At 34.9% G+C, this 26,592-nt stretch overlaps 3 protein-coding genes and 1 long non-coding RNA gene across 10 annotated transcripts; 2 read left to right on the forward strand and 2 right to left on the reverse strand.

Moving 5' to 3' along the window:
- Positions 1–575: 575 nt before the first annotated feature.
- On the reverse strand, positions 576–7,296 carry LOC110823256 (uncharacterized). 3 transcript variants are annotated; one of them, XM_088211073.1, is made up of 16 exons: positions 7,137–7,296; positions 6,054–6,460; positions 5,912–5,975; positions 5,247–5,363; positions 4,853–5,151; positions 4,140–4,195; positions 3,876–3,970; positions 3,434–3,536; positions 3,231–3,325; positions 3,098–3,160; positions 2,672–2,747; positions 2,472–2,580; positions 2,122–2,234; positions 1,880–1,938; positions 1,163–1,271; positions 576–1,035 (listed from the first exon to the last, which is right to left on the reverse strand). In XM_088211073.1, exons 2-16 carry the CDS (start codon positions 6,442–6,444, stop codon positions 901–903), a joined length of 1,884 nt encoding a protein of 627 aa, XP_088067199.1. In that variant the 5' UTR covers positions 6,445–6,460; positions 7,137–7,296; the 3' UTR covers positions 576–900. The 3 variants fall into 3 exon arrangements, with proteins under 3 accessions (XP_088067199.1, XP_088067198.1, XP_088067200.1); XM_088211072.1 differs by having other exon boundaries at positions 4,140–4,198; XM_088211074.1 differs by lacking the exon at positions 7,137–7,296 and having other exon boundaries at positions 4,140–4,198; positions 5,912–5,958; positions 6,054–6,235.
- Positions 7,297–8,155: 859 nt separating this feature from the next.
- Positions 8,156–8,826, forward strand: LOC110823527 (uncharacterized). The gene is made up of 2 exons (XR_002541427.2): positions 8,156–8,553; positions 8,645–8,826. It is a non-coding gene; the product is annotated as an uncharacterized LOC110823527 (long non-coding RNA).
- A 247-nt stretch (positions 8,827–9,073) lies between these two features.
- Positions 9,074–20,023, reverse strand: ATIM (timeless family protein). Of its 4 annotated transcripts, XM_088211362.1 has the most exons (20): positions 19,696–20,022; positions 19,457–19,609; positions 19,212–19,371; positions 18,302–18,620; positions 18,077–18,214; positions 17,807–17,996; positions 17,564–17,694; positions 16,011–16,223; positions 15,597–15,763; positions 14,505–14,583; positions 13,824–14,348; positions 13,290–13,660; positions 12,767–12,871; positions 12,244–12,498; positions 12,085–12,153; positions 11,573–11,800; positions 10,929–11,039; positions 10,483–10,599; positions 9,373–9,712; positions 9,074–9,235 (listed from the first exon to the last, which is right to left on the reverse strand). In XM_088211362.1, the coding sequence occupies exons 1-19, from the start codon at positions 19,796–19,798 to the stop codon at positions 9,418–9,420; spliced, it is 3,729 nt and encodes a 1,242-aa protein (XP_088067488.1). In that variant the 5' UTR covers positions 19,799–20,022; the 3' UTR covers positions 9,074–9,235; positions 9,373–9,417. The 4 variants fall into 4 exon arrangements, with proteins under 4 accessions (XP_088067488.1, XP_088067489.1, XP_021909083.2 ...); XM_088211363.1 differs by lacking the exon at positions 9,074–9,235 and having other exon boundaries at positions 9,269–9,712; positions 12,767–12,868; XM_022053391.2 differs by lacking the exon at positions 9,074–9,235 and having other exon boundaries at positions 9,269–9,712.
- A 571-nt stretch (positions 20,024–20,594) lies between these two features.
- PKP-BETA1 (plastidic pyruvate kinase beta subunit 1) lies at positions 20,595–25,770 on the forward strand. Of its 2 annotated transcripts, XM_088211515.1 has the most exons (13): positions 20,595–20,972; positions 21,620–21,907; positions 22,045–22,210; positions 22,458–22,592; positions 22,748–22,858; positions 22,964–23,052; positions 23,327–23,389; positions 23,506–23,681; positions 23,782–23,884; positions 24,002–24,150; positions 24,532–24,640; positions 25,144–25,265; positions 25,613–25,770. In XM_088211515.1, the coding sequence occupies exons 1-12, from the start codon at positions 20,739–20,741 to the stop codon at positions 25,249–25,251; spliced, it is 1,731 nt and encodes a 576-aa protein (XP_088067641.1). In that variant the 5' UTR covers positions 20,595–20,738; the 3' UTR covers positions 25,252–25,265; positions 25,613–25,770. The 2 variants fall into 2 exon arrangements, with proteins under 2 accessions (XP_088067641.1, XP_088067640.1); XM_088211514.1 differs by lacking the exon at positions 25,613–25,770 and having other exon boundaries at positions 25,144–25,344.
- The last annotated feature ends 822 nt before the right edge of the window (positions 25,771–26,592 follow it).

Here is a 26,592-nt window from a genome sequence, read left to right on the forward strand (position 1 = left end):
AAGTAATACCAACACGCCAACAACAGCATAATTAATAACATTACAATAATTTAACGAGAATAACACAAAATGTACAGTTCAACTCGAATTCACACTCTCATATAAATCAACAGAAATACGAAACATCTAGGCAAAAAATGATTGGTTTTCTTTCTTTTCATTTAAAAAATTATTTTTTAAAAAATATCCACACATCTTCACTGATGTTTTAAACATTAACACTAAATACTAAAGATTGAACAAATTAAAAATAAAAAATTAAGATAATAACCTACAAACTAACGATATAAAATAACAAGAAACCAATCCAAAGTAATTGTCTAAGGAAACCATACTTAATTTGTATACAATAAGTTACAATAAAGAAAAATTACACATAATTTTCAATGTTTTACAGGATCCGTAGGCCAGATAAACATGTTCCAGTTTGATCCCAACAGAAGGCAATTCTATTGGGTTTATAAGAAATAGGTTTAATTCTATAATTGTTTACCTTCTGTTTTCTTTTAATTCGAAACCTATTTCGCAATTAGGAAATTCTACTTGAAACGAAGTAATAGAAAAATAGAGATGAATTTTGTAACTGAATAAACATGACATGCAATACATCAGGCGTTGAATTACATGTCATACATTTATATTAGTTTAAAACTAACAAGAATTTTCTTCGCATTACATATTTTTTCCTCTTTCTATAATCCCTATAGAACAGATGATAATTTTGTATAATATACAATATTCAATACAATACAAGAATATCTGCCTTAAGATACAAACCGAAGATTGCATGATGCTGTAAAATATTATTCAAGCCGAACACAAGACCAAATTCACTCCGACAACATCAGACTCACTGCAAAACAAGGTTAAGAAAATTACCCAGAAGAGTGTCTTTAATCCTTATAGCATAGAAGTTACTCGGACCGAGTTATCAGCTGATCCAGTCAAGAAAATGGGCAAGGTAGGATGCCAGTCGACAGTTGTTACAACATCAGTGTGTGGAAGGGTTTTCAATCCATTAGTATGACCTCGAACCTGCAAAAAATAAAGGGTAAAGCAGAAAAAATTGAGCCTATTCAGAATAAAAGCCAGAAGTATTGCACCTATACCTAAAGAGTCTGCACGATAGTGTGAGAGAGAGAAAGAGAGAGGAGAGAACAACCTGATATATAGGTGCTCGTACTAAACCAGATGTTGTCAGGAGTCTTTTCCCATTAGCATCCAAAGCCATTTCATGTCGACAATGCATCGCGGTTTCAGGATCACAGAACCTATAAAATGGAGTACCGAAGTTAATGAATATATCTCTATCTTTACATACATATTGAACATTCAAATCAAGTGACACCCAGTTCAGGCAGGGGAAGACATGACATTCTGGAGGCACATAGCTCAAAACTCGAGATATTTATATATTTACATATGTATTGAATATTCAAATTAAGTGATACTCAGTTCAAGCAGAAGACAAGAATTTCTCAAGGGACATTTCTCAAAACTCAAAAGACAATTTCTACCTTAACCAAATACGGTTCGAGACAAATGTGCATGTCCCATCAAGAGAAAACAAAATACTGACGCTGATTTTAACAAACTAAATTAGATGGTATTGGGTAAAAGCTAATAAATCTTGTAATCACACCAAAATAATTGAATATCAGCTGAATTTACTTCCAACAAGCAAATAAATCTTATGCAAAAACAAAATACCCCCGGTCCTTATATCTGAGAATATCATGGTTGTGTACTCACCATCCTCCAAAGATGACAACTTAGCATCATCATCCAAAACAATAGGGACATTATATAAAGCCCATAAAAGATTAGCAAAACAAACATAGCCACTGGAATAAGAAGACATAAAATAACGCAAGAATACCTGCTACAATCCCTTGACCAAAGAACTTGTCCTTGGTTTTGCAAGCTCCACTCAAATATCTGCTGCCACATCAATTTTTAGAGTTTCTCCACATTTAGTATAAAGATTTTTTTAAAATAAAAGATTAAATATATTCAATAACAACAAGGAGGCGCAACCATATAAAGTATTTGTAAATTTAAAAAATATGGGTAGATGCAAACAAATTTGAAGCGTAATGATGTAATGAACATGATACTTGCCTTGCCATCTGTTCCCAAGCTAAAAATACTAGTCTCATCAGGCCCAAAAAGAAGGGAGCTTATGGCTGAATCATGTGCAGGCCATCCAGTTATTGGCAGACCAGCAGACATATCTTTTGCTCATTAAGGTGCAGATTAGGCATGCATTTAATACATAGACACCGTTGCTTGTGCATGAAGTAGTGCAGTTCCCTAAAAAGTTTCTTTTTAGTTTTTTCTCCCTCTACAAGTATTATCATCTTTTAGGTCCATGTGCCACAGGGACTTGGAAATAATGAGTATTCCATTTATATGTAAATAATAAGCCACTTAATTGTAACACATCAGATCCTTAGATAGCAAAAGGATACCAAACATGTGGATCATTCCATCAGTTGCAGAAGCTGCTAAAATCTTCCCATTGTGATTGAAGCATAGAGAAGTGATTGCTGGAGGATCTTGACCAAGCGGAAGAACTGTCTTCATTCAAGTCAAAATTTATAAGATAATAGATTATGTCCCACTGACCATTTTTACTAAAGTAGAAGTAGTGGAACAAAGAAACGCATACCATAGCCTTCCATGCCTTCATGTTCCATACAGTCAATGAAGCAAACCCCAAACTGTCAATATAGCTAGAGCCATGTCTTCAAGGAATAGTAACAAGCATTTTAAGATATTAGCATAAAGTTATGACTTAGCTATTAATAGAATCAAATGACACATAATGGAGCCCTGCTGATATTGAATTGCAAGGAAAGCAACATTTGTCAGGAGGTAAAATAGTCAAAGGAAGATTAATAACGATGAACAAGTAGCAGCTGAACCTTTTTTTATTTTATACAACTACATGTTCTACCTTGTAAACTCAACGGCATCAAACACACATCACAACTATGACAGAAGAAACAAGTGGTAAAATAGAATAAATTTTCTGGGAGCACAAAGTCTAGAATTCATACACTTCCTTTGAGATTAAATTTCAAGAGGAAAATACCTTCTAGATGCAGCTGCAGAAACAAAAATAGGCTCTATAGGGCTGCACTTTATATCCAAAACACTGCAAGGGAACAAAATTATAGTTATGGAGCACAGAGGGATGAAAATTGAGAAGTTCATGCCTCAGGCACCTTGGAAATGCTTGAGTTGTATTAAGATCACAGACAACCCTCTTTGCATCAACATTCCATGCTTTAATTCCTCCATCAGCGGTGCCTATGAGAAGCTTTTGTCAAAGAAAGACAACACTTAATGCAGGAATTTTTAATCTCAGATTATCAGACTATTATTCCTTCATCATGCAATGCATGTTAAAAATTGCCAAAGTACTTACCAAACGGTCAGATTTACATTCCCAGTCCAGTGACAAAATCTCTGCCCCACAATATATGGTTGCATTCCTAGTTGCTGGAATTGATGAGTCATATGTCCATATCCTTGTCAGAAAATGCAAAAGGGACATGTTAACTCCAAAAAATATCAAGCAATTAACAAGCACCAAATGGCCTGTGACTCCTCTAGCATACTCAATAAACTCTATCTGCCAGGTATGCAAAACCAGCAAAGTGTTTGAACCACTGACCCAACAGAGAGGCCGGTAAAACAGAATTATTTGATTCTCCAAGAAAAAAAGTCATGTTAATTTTTTTACATCATAAAATCAATTCTATAGCAGGCAGGGAGTAAGGAAAGATCAAAATCAGTTAGCATAAGGGAACAACAAAAACCACAAGATATCCTGCTTTCCTAGTGAGGTTACATAACTCTATACAAACCTGACTGTGCCATCAGCAGAAGCACTAGCAATATTGTTCCCAGATGCTGAGAAACGGCACCGACTTATAGGACTTGTATGGCCCAAAAATGTCTCCTAAAAACCATGGTGTTGCAGATGTTACAAGGAGTATATGTAGAGAACAAAATATGAAACTTAAGGTGAAAAAACTTGGTTGGTAATTGAAAAAGATGGCATTAGAAAGAGAGAACTAAGACCTAGCAAAAGACCAAATATTCTTTCATGTCTTTTCAAAATTTTTTACCTGGAAATCTACTTTAACTTCAGGGAATTCTTCTTCTCCCGGTGTTTCTCTGACATCTTCTGGTAGTCATATTCAATGATCTCTTATCAATTATAATTTCAGAAGTGAAAGTCCGCATAGACTCCAAAGATAACCAACACAAACTCAAACCAGCAAAATGAAGGTCTTCCCAAAAGAAAAGTGAGAACATGATACCTTTAATTTAACTTCTACAGGTGATCACATGTCAGTAACCTTTTGCCTCATGAACATACACAAGCACACATGAGTGCCATTTATGATCACATGGAAAGAAACGAACTCTAGGCTAACAAATAACACAGAGCCTCCTAGTTATAAAAGTATATCAATTATCTGATTTAGGCTTCTCTCACTTTTTAGCATGAGAAATTATCCTTAACATGTATCATCCTTTATTTGCATTCACCACATATAATAAATCACATTGGCAGACAAGGTTATTTAGTCACATAGAAACAGATCGGATGCTGCTTAATATCTCAAATTTGATTGGCCCCTCTAACACTAACCTTTCCAACGCTACTGTTAAAATATTTTAATATCTTTTTTATTTTGCTAGACTAAACTTTTGGCATGCCAAATCTCAGTCCCAGGTTGTGTTTTCGCATTGAGGTAGATATTATCATGTTTATAAAACAAATCTCCTTATTTTGTTTATTGATAAAATGCCAAAGTGATAAAGAACAGCCTACCAGTGAAAGTGCCAGAAGAGGGTGATTGATTGTTATCATCGCTTTGAAGCCTATCAGTACGAGGATAAGAAAGAGAACTTAAATCACGCCCAGACATGAAAACTGATGATCCAGATGTAGCTTTAGCATGTTCAGCAGTAGCTAATTCTTGATGTGGTTCTTTTTGACCTGGCTGTATGATCTCATAAACACAAGCGTCTTGAGAATTTGTGCGTGGAAGGATTTCTTCATGCACACTGTTTGATGAAGCTGAATTGTTGGCTTGTTCTGAGCTTGACTTGGTTGCCAATGCAGCATTGCTGGCATTATTAAGTAACAAGACCATAGTAATGTCAGTGAAAACTGTGCTGGCAAAAAACTATTCCAGAGAAACATAAAAATGCCGATATTTTACCTCCTTATCTGGCGTAACTGAACCTCTTTTTCCTCCAACAACGCCTGAAGTTGTGACAACTTAAGATTAAGTTGCTTGATGTCCTTTTTCAGACGGTTGACAGTGTTCTGATCTGAACTGATTTTCAATAGGGCAGGGATACGTGGCTTAATTAAGGACAATGCAATAAATATTTCTGAAATAATACAGGTGAAAAGACAATAGAATTGTGTCCCTTTTGGTTTTGGAGAGAGGACTGCCATGTAGAACAAATAAAAGAAATGGCCCTTCCAGTATAGGACATCATGTTCATTAAATATACTCATAATGATACTGTTTTCAGAACAATATTTTTAAAACAGTAGAAAAAAGCCTCCCAATTAATAATGTAATGCAGATCAACTCATGTTCATCTGAACCAAATTGGATGATCAAGGTGGAATAAGAAGCTTAAGGAGAAATTGGTACCAGAGAAGAACTAGAAGAGATAGACAAAAGGTCCTACGTAGGTATTAACTTGTTATTAAGTTATTAACCTAGGATTACATCTGAGAGACAGAGATAGAAACTATGAAATGTCAAGATCTAAGCAAAGCAACAAGAAAAATAAAACATTCAAAAGGATATGAGTATTATTGAAGATCACGCTGAAAAAATTCATCACAGAGAGGCGCAAGGCTTCATACCATTCCTTTGTGAAGTAAATGCGAAACTGGGAGTCCAAGCTTGGATTCTTTAAATAAGGAATGGCTGCAAAACAGTCACAGGATAAACTAAAGATAAACTAGAGTATGAAGACAAAATGAAAAGGATAACTGATAGACTCACCAAACCACGGAGTCCAATCTTTGCCACTTTGCAGCAAATCATTTCCATTCATCCCAAAGAATTCTACAACTTTGTCCTTCCTTCCTGATTGTGTGGCATATACAATATAGTAGCGTAAAATAGAAACCTCCAATTTTGCTAAGGTAGCAACAAAAGTTGTCTCGGACGATGAAGAAAGGCATTTCTTGAAGAAACTAAGAAGACCAACTAATTTTTCAGCCTGAAATTTGGGAATGTACACAGAAAATATTAAATCTAACAACTTGTCCACTTGAAACCCTTTACCAACATCTGTGCATAATTCTGCCTCAAAAGCCTGCAGAGTATTTGTAAACCCTCTGAAGATCATAAACTCTCTCACGAGCTCCTCTGCATATTGCATGTTCTCCATTTTATATTGATTAGCCCTAAAATTATGGAACTGTCAGGCTTCATATCCTAGCATAAAACCATAACCTCAATCTCCACAAAATGGAACTCATAAGAAATATTCTCTCATCAAAAATTGCAAAAATCTGGCTCAAAACCTATGACACTAAACCTTCCTACTATCTGTTAATGAATGCTAAACAAGAGATTCTCATTAGAAAAAAAGCACGATCAACTGACATTTCCTAATTGTTGCCACTGACATTATTAAGATATGACTTGAAGCAATTATCTCGACCAGGAGAAATTAAAAGCCAAACAAGGCTCCATTTGACAGCATAGGTACCAGATGAGCACTAACATTCATTTCTATATTTATCAGAAGCATGAGATTCATTCACAATACCATACCTATCGATCGTATATAAACAACACAACTTATGCGCATATACAGATGCATGCCAAAATGTAAGAAAAAAATTATAGCAAGTAAGACCGCATTAAGTCAAAATGAAGACATTATAACAAATTATTTAACTCAGTTCTTGAAAATATAGGCACGAAACTGACTAGCTGAGATAACATAGTCACCACTATGCAAATTATGAAAGTAGTAACTAACAAATTGCTTAGGGTTCACAACAATTATATTTCAGGGAAACGCATGCATAAACAGAGACAACAAATTTGACAAATTAGAGAAAAGGATCGAACCAATTGCGCCTATAGACCTCTTCGGAGATTTGATTATCACCAGCTCGTGGCTTGAATTTGTGACTGAAGCAGGAGAAGAATAAGAATAAGAAGAAGAAGAAGGATCGTTTTACTTCTTGGAAACGTGAAGTTGGGGGGCTTCAGGTGGCATTTGGCGCTTTATGTTTTTTTTAATCGTTTTCCTGCTAAATTGCGCTGCTGACGCAGGCTTCATGTCATGGGCTAAAACGACATCGTTTCAACTCAATATTTTATGTCACTTCTTAATTAAAAATAGTAATTTTTTAAATTATGATTTAATAAAATTACAATCATAAAATTTTAATTAGAAACATTTAAATTTCCATAATTCGTAGTTATTTTGACATTATAATTATTTTCCCATTTATTTCGGCTCATAACAAGGAATAATTGAGAAAAATTAGACTCTACTAATTATTATTGTAATTAATATTTTGATAATTACGCGTACTATTAATTAATTAAGAAGTACTTATTTCCAAATTAGAAATTAAGGTGAAGACAATTTAATTTTACCCTACTAAAATAGCTTAAATCAAGTAAATTATTATCTCAAAAAATATACTTAAAGGTTAATAATTAATTTCCACTATTTATTTCACCAAGAAAAATCAAACGAAGCTTCTTTGATTCTTCTATTGCTCCCTCCATTAATCTATAAAAATGAGTTGATCAATCTTTAATTTTAATTTCAAAAGGGTATTTTTTAAGTTCTTCAAATAAAATTTGAGAGGTCCAATTTTTTTTTTCTTTTGGCTTTTTAATTGTTTGAGATTAAAGAAGAAAAGCAAAGAGAGAAGAGACCATGAGTTTCATTTTCCACGATGGAGACAATGGTAGGCAAAATCATGACGATCATGATCAAACCCATTTGCACTTTGATTTAAACTTCTCACCTTCTGATTCTCAAGGTGTGTATATGCATACATATATACATATACATATAGATATATATATATATACACATTTATATTTTCTAAATCATGGTTTTTATTTGATTAACTTGTTACCCATATAAAAAATTTTGGGTCCTATTTTGTTATATGAAAATGTTATTTATAATTGTTTTTTTTTTTAACAATGTGAAAATGATAGTAATTTAAGCTTCGAAATTTTTATGTATCGAACATAATATATTGATTATTGACGTAGGTGGTACAAATAATGGATCCGAAAATAATCCATCGCTTGCTCAATATTATCCTCAACCAGCTCAGTATTATTCTCAACCGGTTCAAAGTTATGCTCCGCCGGTATATCCTCCGCCCGCACCTCAGCCTCAGGGGAAAGTTTCTGTCCCGCAACCACCGCAAAATCCAACGATACCGCCTTACTCTCGTGCCCAACGGCCACAGCCGCCGACACAGAACTCCGAAGATCGTTTTTGCAACGGATGGTAATTAGAAATGTATTTATTATTAATTAAAAAGTAATTACCATTTTTCATTGAATGTAATTGACTGGTTTTTACTCTGATTAACTTTCAGCTTGGCGGGTCTTTGCTGCTGCTGGCTTTTCAATTGGTGCTACAGTCCTTGGTAGTCAATTTAGCCAAGACAAATTTTTTTGAAGAAGTAGGACTTGGTATTGGTTATGTTTGTCTCTAATCTATTTATTATTATGAATTTAAACAAATGTTATTTGAGAATAAAGTTGGGTTATGCACCTATATTAATATTTTGTTATTTATTTAAAATGAGTCTCGAGATTGGTGCATTTTCACGAAGGGTTATTGCTCCAACTTTTTATTTTTTTTTAAAAAATAGATTACCATTTTAGTTCATGAATTACCCGTCAATTCAATTTACAATGTAATTTCAAATTTTTGTTTCATTGTTAGTTTAATTTACCAAAAATCTAGGAGAAGTTTATAATTGAACTTGCTTACAAGCCAATTGGAGCAGAAAGAAACCAGATTGAACGCATCCCAAGTTTCTCTCCTCATATATACACACAGAAAAACAGGCTATTGTTAAATAAAAGAAACAGAAAATAACATTATTTTTTTTTTCCACAAAAAAACACAGTTTTTGTGAGATTAATTTTATAGTGTAGGTTGATGTCAGATTCATGGAAGCCTGAAAAGAAATGAGTATTAAACTCGTTAGCAGTTAAAAAGTACGATCCAAACTGATTTTCATTTACATTTGATTCAGTTCACGAAAAAAGCTTTCGCGATAAGTTATTGTTGTATGAAACAAGAAAAGAGCAGCACCTTAAGTGTGAAGGTGGATCGCCGGCCTTGTTTGGTTTAGACATCCTAATCGTCGTCTTCAAAATCAATTACCAACCTAAGCTTCTTCCTATTTATGGCAGCAGTTTGATTTGATTCATTTTGGGGTAGATCATCCCCTGAATCTGCTAACTCATCATCATCATCATCATCATCTAATTGTTCATGTTCCAAAATTTCTGTTGATGATGATACTGGCAGATTGGTTTTGATGCTGCTATCAGCTTCTGTTTCCGAAATGCCTTCCTGCCTGAGACTGAAGGAAGACCTGTTCTTCTTGGCATCCCAGACATCCATCTGGCTGGTCCCAACGGACGTATTCCTGATTTAGAAATACGAGATCAATTTAGATCACATTTTAATAGAGTTTACATCTTCTACCAGTTGAATTAACGTTATTGAACAAGTAGGAAATTATTTGAAATCCATTTACAATTATGCAATAAAAATGATAAAAAGACCCCCAAAAACTGACTCACGGAATTTCATTTAGAATTAAAGCAAGCATTCTAATTAATTTAAAATGGTACTGTTCCACTTTACACGTGAAAATCCCATGTAAAGTCAACTTTTTATTCTTCTAATAAATTTTATATCATTTTTTAGTTAATCAAAGTGCAAATTTACAAATAAATTTTAAAAACTTTTTAGATTTCTTCCAAACATACCCTAAGTGTGGATTTGCAAATTAATTCCGCAAAATTCCTAGAATTGATGCAAATATACTCTTAAATAATTTAGATAGAAGTCTTGATCTGAAAACTATCATAATCGATTTATTAGATTATTCACCATAGAAGATGAGAGCTCATCAAATAGGTGGTTACTTGGCGCTGATTTTCTTAGATACGCTGAAGAATAACTCAGCATGCACTTATCCAGTTATGTAGAGTAAACTAACAAAGTTCCCCGCTCCTATCTAATTTCGTCATGAACTGCACTGTTAAACTCAATCTAACATGAAAAAAGGAAAAGACGAACCCAATAAGTTTTAGATTACCTGTCTTCATGTAATTCTAGGAATCAATTTCAGATGGTAGAACTAGTAGAATGAGATTCAATGGCAAAAAATATTTTGCAGGATGCTTATACCTCTCTGTATTAACTTTAGTACATCCATCTCCAGAGATTGTTTTAACAATTTCCCTTTCTCTCGGGATTGCTGTGAGCTTCTCATCGTCAGCATTTGAAGGGAGTTTCCTCGTTTTCCTATGCCCAAAAGATAAACAATCTTAAGAAAGACAGCAGAACAGAAGTGCAGTGGAAACTCTAGGATATTTTAACAGGTCAATGCCAAAAAACTTGTGGTCAAATTATATCATTCATGATATAACAAAATAATCATTATGCAGTCTGTGACAAAAATAAATCGTATGTGAATGGAAAAATTGTATTGTTGTTCCATCAAAGTACAAACTCTAACTGTGGATCAAAGGAAAAGAAAATATATAGTAATTATGACAAAAAGTTAACCCCATTTGGGATTCAGTCCTAGCATCAACATTATTTTCATTCTATGGGGAGGAAGAGAGACTTACTTGAGGACAGAGCTTAGAGTTTTATCATCAGAACTATTTGTCATTTTATCTTCCATATTTGGATTAGGTAACTCCTGATCAGGCAATCTACCACTACTCTTGCCCTTGCCCCTAAAGAAAAATAAATGAAAAGATGGACTACTGAGTTTCATATATTTATAACATGAGAAGATTTAGAATTATATCAATGAACTTTTCTTCATAAAATACAATACTATCTCTTTGCATGACATGTGTTGTCAATAAGGAACTCAGAAAGTGGGCTGCGGGAACAGTATTTGAGATAAGAGAAAATACACAACCACCCACATACACATTCTCTGGTTTAGGGTTTCTGTAACACCAGCTATGCCCAGTTGCATTGAATAATCAGTCAAAGAGAATGGAGAGAGAGAGAGAGAGAGAGAGATGCAGCTATAAATAGGATAAAAAAGGAAAAGCCGTGGCCGATTGAATATATTGGAATGCAAGAACAGACTGGACCCTAATCCCATTACTTGTCCAGGTGACAGTGGGCAAGTAAAGAAGCCATCAAAGTGAAAAGTGCAGAATGAAGGAAATTATAGAACGAAATATATACATGAACCAAGTAATTTCTCGTGGATCTCCAGAAGCTTGATCTAGAAATATATGTGCTGGTTTACCTGTTCCTGAAGGCTAACAATGTTTCATCGTCAGAGTTGAATCCTCTATCTGCATAAAAGTCACCATCTTCTTCATCTCTCAGTTGCATGTTGGCTTTAGCTTTCCCTTTCCAAGGGACAAGTAAACCAAGCTGCTTCAGTTTACGAGAAACTTGGGCCGCGGTGAATTTAGTGTCAGCACTCAATGCATTTGCAATCAAGTAGCTGCACCTCTTCTGATCTTTGAACCTGCAAAGAGAAGAAAATCCAAGTCATGTATTTCATCCAACAAATACAAAAAGGCTAATCCACATATTTTAAAATTAATTTTCTCAATAAAGCATTTGAAGTTAATCTTTCAAGGTAGACAAGACATAAATGATAAAAATAGCAACAACACTGTATTACAGTTATTTTAGCAATAAAATGGGGGATAAAATGTGGAAAGACTATAGAGATTAGCAAGGTCATCAATCCACTAGATTTGACCCTAAAAATTTAAGGATGTAAAAAGGAAGTTATCTCATACTTACTGTTCAAACAAATCTTTAATCATTGCCTCCTGATCTTTGTTGAAAGCACTCACTCTTTTTCTGGTGTGCCTGTTCAAAGGAATGAGAAATTCAGTTCAAAGCAGAAAAGAAATAAAAACTCCCAAAAGTTATATACATTAAGAATTTCTGAACACTTACGTAGGCTGTGTTGACGAACTTCGTTCTAGGACATTTGAGTCCTGGAGGATGCTTTCACTTTGCACCATATGTCCATCTACCTTATGCTGATTAGGATTAGCAGAAAAATAACCATCAGCATTTCGCATCCTTTTCTTTCGGGAAACACCAAGTCCCAACTGCTTTAGCTTGTTCGAAACTTGAGCAGCTGAAACTCTACCATCAGGATCTAAGGATTCAGCAATGAGATGATAACAATTCCCATCATCTTTAAACCTGTGACAACCATGTTTATCAAATTGATTCAGTTCAAATGTTCAAAGACTACTAATGAATAGCACTTGATGAGTCAAAAAGTTAGAGAAAAAACCAAACATATGATCAGCTCATCAATACAGAGAATCACAAGCTGTGATCGCTAGCCATATGGCAACTATGCTCACAAACTTATTTGTATAACTTTTGTGTTAATTTGTCTAATTGCTTCTAATTTTAAAGAACAGTATACTCTTGGCAGCAAATATCCAGGTTAAATCCAACATACTTATCATAGAGGTCCTTGATTTTAGTCTCCATTTCATCACTGATGACAAGTCTTCTCTTTCTTTGACAAGCCTTCTCAGAGTCATGTTCTGCACAACTTTCCCTACTGCACCAGAAGGGAAAAAGGATTTTATTTATCAGATAATTTCGCTATTGAAAAAAAATCATATCAAAATATGTCAGTAATTTAGACTTTTTTTCTAATTAGTGGCACTATTTGAAGTAGATGTGATGTATGCATTGCAATGATTCTTCATCCATTTTGAGGGAGGTGGGGATGGGGGAGGGTATTGATGATAATATAACTTCAATTATATAGAAGGTTAGGAATGTCGGGAGGGAGAGGGGGAAGATGATCTACTAATTAAGATAGATAAGGGCAGATAAACCAGACACAGTCTAAGAACCTAAAAACAAGGTGCAATATGATTTTACTTAGTTACACACAAAGTTTTATGGATGAACATAAAAGGGTGAATGTAAATGATGAAAATTAAATTAGAAGCTTAATAAAGACATCTTACTTCTGATTTTGAAGGTCATGAGATATAATAACATCAGCTTCATCCTCGCCCAATGCGTCTGCTATGCTTCTGTTAGCCCATACCTTGGTTTGTGATGAACTAATTTCTCCATTTTCTGAAATATCTTCTTTATTTCTAATATCTCTCTTCAGAGCGCCAAGTTCATGTAACAAATATTCTGCATCAATGTAATGACATTCTCTCCGAGTCTTCCAGAAGAGCAATTCTACAAAAAGTAGGGGCTGATTCCTTATTTTTCTTAGCATTTTTCTGACTAAACTTGTCAGGAAATCAACAATATTCGCATAATCCTTGGATGGACAAGATTTCTGCTCATCCAAGATGTCGTGGAAAGTCAAGAGGAGAGATAACTGCATATTTTGTCCAAAAGTAATAGACACTTGAGATGTTTGTATATGGAAGTTCAATAGTCAAGAATACCACCTTTTAAAAAATAATCCAAATTCCTAAACTATATACGCATATACATATCTATTCAATATTCTCAAGGAGGAAAAATATTCACCGACCAACCTGGTAGAGCATTGGAGAGAGCTCAAGCTCATCAGTTACCCTCCGCAGTATGGCTACGATGTAGTCATTTGTTTGAATGGAATTGGTCTTATAAAACTTAAGCAACCAGCACAGGTTTTGAATGATGCTGCTGTTTGCAAAACCTGAAACGAAAGTAGACACCTTAAAATCAACTTCATTAGTCACAGCAGGTTGCTCGTCACTAGAAGATTCATAAATGCTGCAACAAAGATCATCCATATGATTGGACATTTTGGTATCCATCTGCAACAAATTGCCTCCAACTTCTGATGCAGACATTCTAGGTTCATCAGGTAGAATGGAGCTGCTTGTATTTTTCTCCCCATCGGTTGTCGTCTTTACAGACTTGTCCTTCCTTGAAGTGCTAAAATCAGTTGCTTGTTCGGTAGTTAAAATATTGCTGTCATTTAAAGTAGGAGGATGGTCTCCAGATCGTTTATCGTCACCTTCCTCCCTGCTGATTGGTACTCTCTTCTTTTTGCCTGCCCTTGACTTTTTAGAAACCTTAATATAAAAGGAGTATTTAAATTGTAACTTCTGACTGAAAGCATCATTAATATACAGAAGAATATTGTAAAGAGATGAAGTGTAAAGCAAGAACATGATGTCAAGAAGATACACTAGTGATAGAATTACCATGTATGTGAAAGCAAAACATACCCTTAATGTATCGCGTGCTTGAAGATTCTCCATAAGGCATAAAATTACATATATCATGCCAACCAAGTCTGCAAGATCACTGAAAAAGCAATGAAAATAGCACCAGTACTAAGACACTCGAGCCAATAAGATCAATCAAATTGACATATTATATTGTCACAAAAAGCACAAGCAGAATTCATACTCGGGAGCATTCATAGACAAACATGCAAATTGGTGTTTGTCAGATGACTACTCTGGTTCAGTAAAACGGAAAGACACATGCTTAAAAAAAATGAACGTGACAGATCTAAGACCTGCAAATAAATCAGAGCGAGTTTCAACAACAACATTTAGTAAAATACTACTAAAAGAACTACTACACATAAAAGAAAAACAAAAGAAAACCTTAGCTTATTTGCTTTTAGATTGGTTCATCGACACAATTCTTATCCTATGCAACTTTCTTTCCCCTGAAGCAGGCATGAAAGCACTTGGACAGGACTTTTAAAGAGTGCAAACAATAATCACTAAATCATTCTAGGGCACATACATATCCATCCAACACTTCTAGGCAGAATGAAATAAGCAGCTGAGCATATTAGATTAAGATAGGGCTTCCTGAGCATCAATCAACAAGAATCCATGATGTACTCACTCGCAGCACTTAGAAGCTTATATATAGTTGACTGCCAATCGTGACATCCTATAACATACACCAAACCACTTTATTCTCTACCATGTTAAGAATTCATTTCCTGAAACAATCTTTAGTTTTCATTTCCCAAAATTCATATACGTTTAACACGTGCAGTAGTTAAGATGCAAACAACGTTTAAAAATAACAGCAAAAATATGAAATGAATGAGAAAGGAACAAAAAACTGTTTCCAATGGTATCTAAAAGGCTCTTCTTATTCATACTTAAGCTCAACAGATATACAAGCTACCATATGCGTATTTTTATGCATAGATAAGTATATGAATTTATGAAATAAAAAATAAAAAACATTTTTACATGCCAAAAGCCAGATAATCTTTGTCAAAGATGCATGCTACAAGAAGCCAAAAGAATAAAAAACAAGCCTTCTTCAGGTGAAGGAATAAGAAAAACCTTTTGGGTTGTCTATGAGTGTCAAATGTTTTGATAAGGTTCAAGAGGAAATGAGTCATTCCTTGTTCGGTCTGATCATAGAAAAGCTTGTAAAGAAGGATGCGAGTTGTCTGAGGCTCCTTAGAAGCTTCTGGCAATAACTTAAGCACCAGATCTAGCATGTAGATCTGCATTAGCAAAGAAGATAAAAGAATTAAAAACAACTATTTTCTTTTCTTACTTCAGCACCACTAATTAAAACTCAACAAAGGCGTTCAACCTAAGATTCTCTTGTACAAAATGCAGGTACAATATTTTTTTAAAAAACAAGGGTTTTATCTTGTGAAAGCACAACATGGAGCATGATAAATAACATACGAGGATTTCTTTCTAATTCAAAATAAGAGGATTTCACCAAACAAGGAAGAGTATTACCATGGTTTTCATGAGAGAGCTTGCTGCAGACAAAAACTTATAGTTATTTGTTTCCTTCAAGCCATCAAAAGCATTACGCCACCTCGAAATAACAAGTGAAAACATTGATTCATTCATTGACGCAGCAATTGGTCCACAGATCTCACCCTTAAAATAGGTGACATCAGCTTGCTTAACAGGGGAAGTTTCACATGTTTGTGGCTCCACAGTTGGCTATTATATCATCAATAAGACAATAGAAAAAGTTATAATATAAAAAAATATACCTTAACAGTCAACAGAACAATATTGATACATGAGTCCGACCAAAGCTACATAGGATTCCAAGTAAACTCATTAAGGTAACTTAAGAAACCTCCATCACATTGATGATTAGAGAGAAGTAAACTCAGGGTCTGTCACCTCAAGCTGTATGGCTTGGCTACTAGCATTAACCATTGCCTAGAACAAAACCAGTATACCTAACATGGAAGCAGGGAAAAACATCAAATAAGTGCATTGCTTTTGGCACTATTCTGCAGAACTCAAGCACGGGATGGAAAAGTTGCAGCAAGCCATTAGCAAGATTTTATCGCATAGAGACAGATAAAATTCTTATATTATCATTTAACAACTAAATAATATGAAGAAACACTGAAAAAAAAACCTGTGTGATTGGCTTATCTCCTGTTAAATTTTACATACTCCTGGGTGGTTGAAACTGTCTTTTTTGGTGATTAATTTATTAGCTACAAATGGACTACAATCAGAACAATTTTCTTGTTCTGCCTTCCCACCTAGAATGGCTAGTTCTAGCAGCTTCATCCAACATTGACGTGAAGTTTGATGGATCATATTATCAAATATACTTTCAATTATAGGCCTATTTTCTTGTCATTTATCCTTCTAGCGCAAACTTCCAACCTTCTCTGACTAGTTCTTTTTCTCTGCCAAAGTTAAAGGCACAAGGATAAAGTTTCATAACTCAGATTTATTCTTTGTCCAAAACTAATATTCATTTCTCACTGACTTAAATATAGTTTCAAGTATAGACCTAGTTCTTTTCATTTATCCTTCTAGCACAAACTTCCAACTGCTCTGATTAGTTCTTTTTTTCTGCTTAAGTTAAGGCACAAGGATGAAGTTTGATAACTCGGATTTGTTCGTTGTCAAAGATTAATATTTATTTCTCACTGACTCTCGGCATACAATGATTCATGTGCTAATTTGTTTCCCATTACAATACTTTGACATCCTTAAGTGAATGACTACAAAAAATATCTCTTCTAGAAAAAAAAAGCTTTTGTATCCTTCCTATAAAACCTTTTGATTATTGAGCTTTTCCATTAAGTTTCCAATCAACTCATCTTTACTTTTTGAGTCCTACAATATCTAAAGTCTGAGTGGTGTTAGAACTGATATTGCTCAAAATTAACTCAAGCTGGTTCATGGTCAAAAGTGAACAATGAAGAATTTTCGACTAGATAAGACAGGAAAATAAATCACAAAAAGGTTTTATATAGATATAAAATGCATCTAATCACCAAAGGAGATACAGTATTTTGGACATTCACCTTAGAGGTCAAAAACTTGTGATACTGGAAAGAAGTAATGAACTGAGCAACCTGGAAGAAAACAATGATATCACTGTTCTGAATTGCATGATGTTCCTTCTCGATATCATCACAAATTGACTGCACCAAGACTGAAGAGTATTTGATTTACATGTCGATGTTAGCATCCCAAAGAAAAGCTGAGGTGAAAAGATATTGCAAATAAAAGTCAAGACAAATGGCCAATTTCATCAAGTTACTTGCCATTATAACCGCCTGACAGAAACTGGTTGATGAAGTCATGGAGCAATTCCAAAATTTTGCTTTTTGTTGAAGGCAAATGTCCATGTTCCTGAACAATCCTTTTACTAGGCCTATGACCTTTATGTGATTTAACTGTGCTACTTAGAGAAACAGAAGAGGGATTTCCTTTGAACACTGCTTTAGAACCATCCTGTCATGAAGTCTGCAACAGTTAGCAAAATATTACAAGTAAACCCCTCACATGCATTAGCACACTGAAAAACTTCATACCACTGCAAGCCTTGTAAATGTTCCAGTAAACTGCGAATGACGATTCATATTCTGGAGTCTGGAATGCTTTCTTTTCTCTTGTTCCTCTTCCATAATGGACTTCAGGCCATCAAGAGATGCTTTGTTGTCTTCCCTCACCTATCGTACGAAGTTTGGGGATGATAGGTTAAATGAACCCTGTGTTACAAGAAAAGACAGCAGAGAAAAACATGAAGGAACACCAACCTTGGAGCCCTCTGAATGAGCTTTGGCAATTAATTCTGAGTCTTGACCCAAAAATATGTAATGGTAAATTTCTAATAAAAGCAAGTTATCTTCATGAAAATAACCGGACGAACCACCAATATGCTGAGTCACAACTATTATTAAGTCCATCACATTCTCATGAAACAAAAGCTCGAGAAATCTATCTCTGAGTGACAAGTATTGGAAGGCGGATCCTCCAGCCTTCTGAATTGATGAAATTTCTTGGATGGCAAGAATGTTCCTGAATAAAGTGAGTACTAGCTGGGCTAGTTTCCAGTTATCCTCTGTAAATGCTTCACTGCATAGAATCAGCTCTTCATGATTATAAGAGCAAAACAAAGCAAAATGCATCTGAAAGACAAGGAACAAGAAACCGAAATCCAGGAATTATTTTGACTATGAACAAGCAGATCGATAAGATAGATGAAAAGACTGTTCCATCAAATGTGACATACAGATACCAAAAGTCTGCATATGATCATGCATAAAAAAGACTGTCTTTGGAAGAAAAATCCTTTGTCTGTGGAATCAATTAGAGTCCACAATTATTTTAACCCTTCAAAAATTGATTAAGTTAAGATAATACACTTCAAAATTTCACTTGTTCCAATTGAATTTGAAATATGGTAGAATAATATAACCTATTCTAAGAATTCCACATCCTATGCCCCAAACACAGCCATAAATCACAGGCTAACTTATAATTCAATTTGCAGAAGCACAAAAGATTTCATGCTCTAAAACCAAGTAGTAGAGGTATGAACTTGTTTACAAGCTGATTAGGCCAAGGAGTTAACATTTAACTCCCGGAATCTTGTCCATCTTCTCTTAGAGAAAAATAAATATAAATGGAACAGTTATGAAATCAATGAATAGGATTTCCACCAACCATTCCAAATTTTCAAGCGGTCCTTCAAGTAGAGAAACTACCACTGCAACAGTGTTAGAATGGGTGATTGAAGACTTCAACCCCCAGAGGTACTCTATCTGTAGCGGAATGTCATTTGAAGAAGGCTCAATAGGCATGGTAAGAAACACCAATATCTTCACTGCATAAATAAAATTAAACAGTTATGAAACTCAGCAGTCCTCCGATTTGAAGTAAACGAAAAAGCCATAAAAAATCACACCTACCAGCATTCAGTACCAAATTGCGATCGTCTTGGTAGTGTTCAATGATTGGTATCAAATCCTTTGACACAATATTCCATTTGCAGACTTGCTTAAACACTTCACGTGTTTGAGGATCGTCACGCCTCAAAAACCTCAGCAAATCCTTCAAATTATCTACCAGCACAAAAACGAAACTAATAAGAAAATCCGCATCTTCAACTGAATTTTTTAACTGTTCGGATATAACGGATAGAGATTACCTAGGCAATATTCATCCTTAACATATCCGATCCGCATGCCACCATCGTCCTCCGCCGCGAGGCCTAGACCCGCACAGATAGCGGATAAGCCCTCCATTTCCATTTTTTATCCGTTATGGCTTCAATGGGGTTAGCCTTTTGTTTTAACGATGAACGGAGAAGAAACCGAGAGCATTAAACGGTAGCGAAATAATCAGATCTGAAGTAACAATGAAATTCTCTGGAGATAGACGAAGATAGAAGATGAGTAGGGGATTCTGGTTGGTAATTTGAGAACCTTAGGTTTTCTATGGCGCCATTTTAGATGCAAATTTTCCCGCGCTCTCAAGAGGATGACTTCGGGCTTAGATCCATATAATGATCCATTCATGGGCCTGTTGATAGAAAAGCGCCATGATTTTTATTTTAAATAACCTTAAGACTGATATTATATATATAATTATCTTTATTAATTAATTTTATTTTTATATTTAATTAAATGGGAGTCACAAATATATAAGGTAGTGTAAATTAGAAATTAAATAAATAAAAATATTTTTTTATATATTTAATCTAAAATTTATAGAGTATTGTCTATGGTTGTTTAACACTATAACTTGCATGAGAGTTTCTATCGTTTTGGCCACCAAAAATACCAGCTTGCTCTCAAAAAAGTTGGAGAGGTTTCCAATACGTCGTAGTTTTGAGGAGAGGAGTTTTAAATACCAAAATTACGAGTCGGTAAACGACGCCGTATTATATGTCTGGCATCTCCTTGACAGTAACCACACTTTTCCATTAAATGCAAAATTCCAAACCGTTTTGAATAAAAAGGAAGCGCAAATCAATTTCTTTCGATACGAACTAGGCTGCTCTTCTTCTTCCAGCTTCATATAAACCTCCGCCCAACATAGCGGCGATTTCTCCAATTTCCATACTCGCAGCTCAGCGGCTTCAACAAGACCATTAAAGCTCACTGGTTGCATTTTACTACGCAAGCAACTTCTTCAGTTTCTTCGCCAGTTTCTCCCTAAAGAATTTGTTTGTCTCTCCTCTCTGAAGCAATGGCTCAGGTGGTAGCCACTAGATCGATTCAGGGCTCGTTGCTGAGTCCTAGCCATGGATCTGTGCAAGAACGAGTCGAGAAGATAAAGCCTGCAAGTTTCGCTTCGAAGGTGCTAGCACGCGAGGTGAATAAAGGCCGAAGAGTCCTTCTTAGTGGCTCTCGGATCACTGCTAAGAGATCCGCTCGTGCCGAGCCTGAGGTCATTCCGGTGTCACCTGAAGATATACCTCAGGTCTTTATTACTCCTGCTTATTGATCCTTTTTTTTTTTGTTTCATTGAGGATAAACTGTAGAGAAATGGTAGGGAAATGAGAGCTGGTATTCGATTTTGTTAAGAGCTGCCCCTTAAGGCTACGGGTAAAATAAAAGGCCAGATTACATTTGGTTTCTGAGGAGTTGTTTAAAAGTAGGAAGCAATGCGATGCTTTAATATTGAACCTTGACGGCCGAGGGAATGTAGTGATAGGTCCTTTTTTAAGATCTGAGTTTTTCGTTTTTGTTGTCCATGCTTAATTGGTGTGTTTGAATCGCTCATTTCTTGATTAGTTGCTTGTTGCTTTAACTATGGCACGTTGTCCGAAATTTAGTCCGGTTGTTCGAGGATTTTTTTTCTAACAACGTTCTGAGGGACGATTGGAGGTTTTGGTCAGTTGTGGTCGTAAGCATGTCAAAATAAAGAACACAGCAGTAGTTCTGTTCTTGATTAGTTTATCTTGAAGTTAGAGGAAATAGAAGGCAGAGAAAACGTAAATTCCATGCACTGAACTGGTGCCAGTTTTGTTTTCCGTTTCAGATCACAAGCCTTTGAAAGAGCATATTTATGGTAATCTGATTGTAAACAAGAAGTTGTAACTAAACATTCTTTTCAATTTCTGACAGAGAGGTGAACAGATTCAGGATTTAAGAGCATTGCAACATGTAGGTGAAGCATCCGTGGGAATGTGGTCTAAGCCAATAGTTAGACGTAAGACTAAGATTGTTTGCACAATTGGTCCTTCAACCAATACAAGAGAAATGATATGGAAGCTGGCCGAGGCTGGAATGAATGTTGCTCGTTTGAATATGTCTCATGGGGACCATGCATCCCATCAGCAAGTCATTGATTTAGTTAAAGAATATAATGCACAAAGCAAAGACAATACCATTGCGATCATGCTTGACACAAAGGCAAGTTTCAATATTTTATCTAGTTATCCTCTACATAACATGTGATGACAAATGCTTCGTTTGGGGTTTCCAAAATGTTCTGTCAATTGAGAGTCTGTTAATTTATTGCTTTTGTGATATGATTTTCTTGTTATCAGGGTCCAGAGGTTAGGAGTGGGGACTTGCCTCAACCAATCATGTTAGCCCCTGGGCAAGAGTTCACTTTTACAATCCGGAGAGGGGTTGGCACAGCTGATTGTGTCAGTGTTAATTATGATGATTTTGTTAATGATGTAGCAGTAGGTGACATGCTCCTTATTGATGGTATACTACTGGGAAACTTTCTGTTATAGAAAGAAATTGGAACTCTCTGCATGGTGCTTATTTTTTATAATAATAGTAATGATGATGATGATGATGATGATGATGATGATGATGATGATAATAATAATAATAATAATAATAATCTTTCTATTAAAGGAGACCACTTATCATGATTCATGCATTTGTTTTTTGAAAAAGATTTATTCGAACACTAATAGGGTCTAGTGTTTCTTAATTTACAACATAGGTGGTATGATGTCATTGATAGTGAAGTCCAAGACAGAAGATTCTGTTAAATGTGAAGTTGTTGATGGTGGAGAGCTTAAGTCTAGACGGCATCTAAATGTTCGAGGAAAGAGCGCAACGTTGCCTTCAATCACTGGTTAGGACTTGGATTACTACTTTATTATGATTATTTTAATTCCTTCTATTATGATTTCTTTTTTCTGATAGGAGGGATAGCAGAGAATTACTTATTAGGTGACACTAGAACATTTTTGCACTTCAATACTAAGTCTTCACTGTGATTTTCTGCAGAGAAGGACTGGGATGATATTAAATTTGGAGTGGACAACAAAGTAGACTTTTATGCTGTTTCCTTTGTCAAAGATGCACAAGTGGTTCATGAATTAAAGAATTATTTACAAAGTAAATGTTCAGATATGAACTTTATACCTAAATTTATTTTTGATACTTGCTTAAATATCTAATTTGTATCCTTCATTTGTAACTAATTTGCATTTGACTTGGCAGGCTGTGGTGCAGATATACATGTAATAGTGAAAATTGAAAGTGCAGACTCTATACCAAATTTGCATTCAATTATAACAGCATCAGATGGGGTGATCACCTGAATCTCTTCATTTGTATCGTTGAATTGTATTTAAATTTTATTTATTATTTACAGTTAGACAGTATAAATGACAACTGCACCGAATGCAAAATAATTCTATATTGGTAGGAAAGACTTTTTTCTTTTGATGTTAGATACGGTCCAGTTATTCAACAGTAAATTTGAAAATTTTCTGATGTCCTATGGGGCTCCATGTCCATCTAGGTATTTCTCATTTAACACTTACGCAAGAAGTGCCAAAATCTTTACTCTTCTTGTTTTAGGCAATGGTTGCAAGAGGTGATCTTGGTGCAGAGCTCCCTATTGAGGAGGTTCCTCTTCTGCAGGTACATTTTACTGAAGGATGATGAGGACAATAAGTTCAAAGTCCTATAATCTTCTAGCAAATATTTCATGTTTCAGAATCTCACATCCATAACTGTTAACTGTATGAAATGTGTAGGAAGAGATAATAAGGATTTGCCGTAGCATGGGAAAAGCTGTTATTGTAGCAACAAATATGCTCGAAAGTATGATAGTCCATCCAACACCTACTCGAGCAGAAGTATCAGACATTGCAATTGCTGTTCGTGAGGGTGCTGATGCTGTAATGCTTTCTGGAGAAACAGCTCACGGAAAGTGAGTTGCATTTTTTGACTTTTTCACGAAGCTGGATAGATGTTACTAACAGATTCCTAGCTGAATCTGTTTCAATTTATGCAATTTCTTTTTCTTCCAGGTTCCCACTGAAGGCCGTGAAAGTTATGCATACAGTAGCATTACGGACAGAAGCAACCATTTCTGGTGGTGGAATGCCTTCTAACCTTGGTCAAGCCTTCAAGGTGAGATAATACATGTGGCCTTTTCCCCAGATTCTGTATGCTTTATTTTTATTCCTGCTCTTTGCTAAATTTTAAGTCTAACCCTGAATACTTACGGGAAGTTTTTGTTCTCTGTAGAATCATATGAGCGAGATGTTTGCATACCATGCAACCATGATGTCGAACACTCTTGGGACCTCTATTGTTGTCTTCACTAGAACTGGTTTCATGGCTATCCTTCTGAGCCACTATCGACCTTCTGGCACTATATTTGCCTTCACGAATGAGTGAGTTTCTTATGACTGAGAATCCCTAATATATCTTGGCGAGGTCATTATAATTTAACATAAGGTAAAACAGGAAAAAAGAAGCTAATGTTTAGTTTTCTAGTCTGAACTAAGTTCTGTGGTAAGAAAAAGAAAGTCCTGATGAATTCTTATAATTATTTTCCCATATGTATTTTGTATTCTTAGTTTTGTATTCTATCTGAGCTGATTTAGTTGAGTAATTGTAAATATATGATAGCTGGCTGGACCTTAAAATAAATTGGAGGCTGGAGTCTAGTGGTGAATGTATTATTTGGCAATTCTTTGCTACACTAATGCTTGCAAAGGCAATATATGTCTATACAGGCTTGACCTGATGCGATGGTATTGATGGTCATGCAGGAAAACAATACAGCAGAGACTGGCTTTATATCAAGGAGTGTGTCCCATATATATGGAGTTTTTAGATGATGCTGAAGAAACTTTTACAAAGGCCCTAAGTTTGCTGCAGGTGAGGTTTCAGTACTCAATTCACCTATAGAAAATCCTTTTCAACAAAAGTTGTTCCTTGTTCACTAAAACCAACTTCAAGTGAATCTTTAAGGTTCCATGATGTAACTAACTGACGATTAGTTTGTGGTAATAATATCTATAGTCTACGTATGGTACCTAAAAACCTCTTTATTTTCCGTTCTTAAATCTTATAATATTATGAAAAACCCAGATCCATATTTTGAAATCAACTATGTTGATGGTAAACCTTAACAGTGAAAGGCTCTTCTTGCTTTGGGCAATGGAGCATTCTTATTGTTACGAATTGGAATATGGTACTTGAGGTTTTGGGATAGAAGTTTAGAACTACATTATCGTGTGCGGAGCATTAGAGCTACCTTGGACAAATGTGCAGATTTGGTTCCATAAGGAATTAAACTCTTGTGCATCTTTGTTTCAATAAACAAATAAACTCCTTTTAGCGCTTCCCTGTTATAATATTTTTCTCTTTGTCATGTACAGAAACAAGGAATGGTGAAAGAGGGAGAAGAAGTAGCACTTGTTCAGAGTGGCAGACAGCCTATCTGGCGATTCCAGTCCACGCATAATATCCAAGTCCGAAAGGTGTAAGCCACAGAGGACAGGTAACTCATCAGACTGAGTTATCTTCCTAGCAACCAGAATTACTTCAAACCTTTAAAAAAGAAAAAAAAAAACGAAAAAGTATTCGGATTTTGCAGCTGCTCTGAGATTGGTAGTATCTCCGTCTGTCTTATTGTTTTCTCCTCTTCAAGATCACTCGGTATCGTTTTTTTTTCCTATTCTTGTTTTAAGGATTAATAGCTTCCCAGTAAGTTTTATTAGAAACTTGGTAGGGAAAAAGCTTCTTATAAATGTCCAAAAAGAGCATTTACCGGGTTTAGTGAGATCAATATGATTGTAAGCTTCTTTGCTTGATTGAAATCAAATTTGCTCTAATTTGTGGTACCAGGCAGACGGGAATATCCTCGGCTGAGAAAAACTGAGCTCGGCCACGGTTCAGAAACTACAGTCATATTTTATCAGTACGCATTTTAGTTGTGTTGGACTGAACTATGCTTACACTGTAGTAACAAGGATGATATTTATTATATTATTGTTTCATGCTTATATTTTAATTTTTTATTTAAAAATTAAAATATAATCTTTACATAAGTTCTTATTTTATTTATTGTATTTTCATTCTATATAGTTAAGATTTGAATAAATTCACTAACTAGACTGTGTTTGAAATATTATATTACTTATTTACAAATTATTATCACGTAAAATGCCACCAAAAAAATAAAAAATCTTATCCGAAATAGAATAATATTTATTTTTTAGTCAGTTTATTTATTTTTTCACAAAAATAACGAATTAAATATAGAAAATTATGTAAACCTAATAAAATAAAGAGAGAGTTTTGGGAAGTCGGTGCAATTAATGAGAATGAACAAAGTGGACGGTGGAGATGGACGGACAAATTGGACCGGACCCGTGTCGCGTGCCCAAATAATAATGGCTAGCACATGTCACTATTAAGTCTTTTAAAAAACGTGATAATTTGGAACTGTTTTATAGATTTACGTAGCTTATATATATATATATATATTCGTCCATTTGTCACGTACGTATGTAGATGTATATGTATAGACGTGGACCTAACCTAGTATAGTGCGGACATGCTTGATTGTTGTAATAAGCTCTTACTTGAATACCACAAAATTATTCCAGCGTACCCCCGAAATTATGATTTTATATAACAATAATATTATTTAATTATAGAATTTCGTACCCCTGTAAAAAATTTATTTTAAAACTCTCAATTTAAGTATGATTTAACATTAACAGTAAAGATAAACATTGGTAATGTAAAGAATATATATATATATATATGTATATATTTGTCTTGATATATGAATATAAATATCTTGGCATTTAATTTATTAT

The sequence above is a fragment of the Carica papaya genome, chromosome 9, assembly GCF_054855325.1.
Source record: "Carica papaya isolate Zhongbai chromosome 9, ASM5485532v1, whole genome shotgun sequence".
Taxonomy (NCBI): domain Eukaryota; kingdom Viridiplantae; phylum Streptophyta; class Magnoliopsida; order Brassicales; family Caricaceae; genus Carica; species Carica papaya.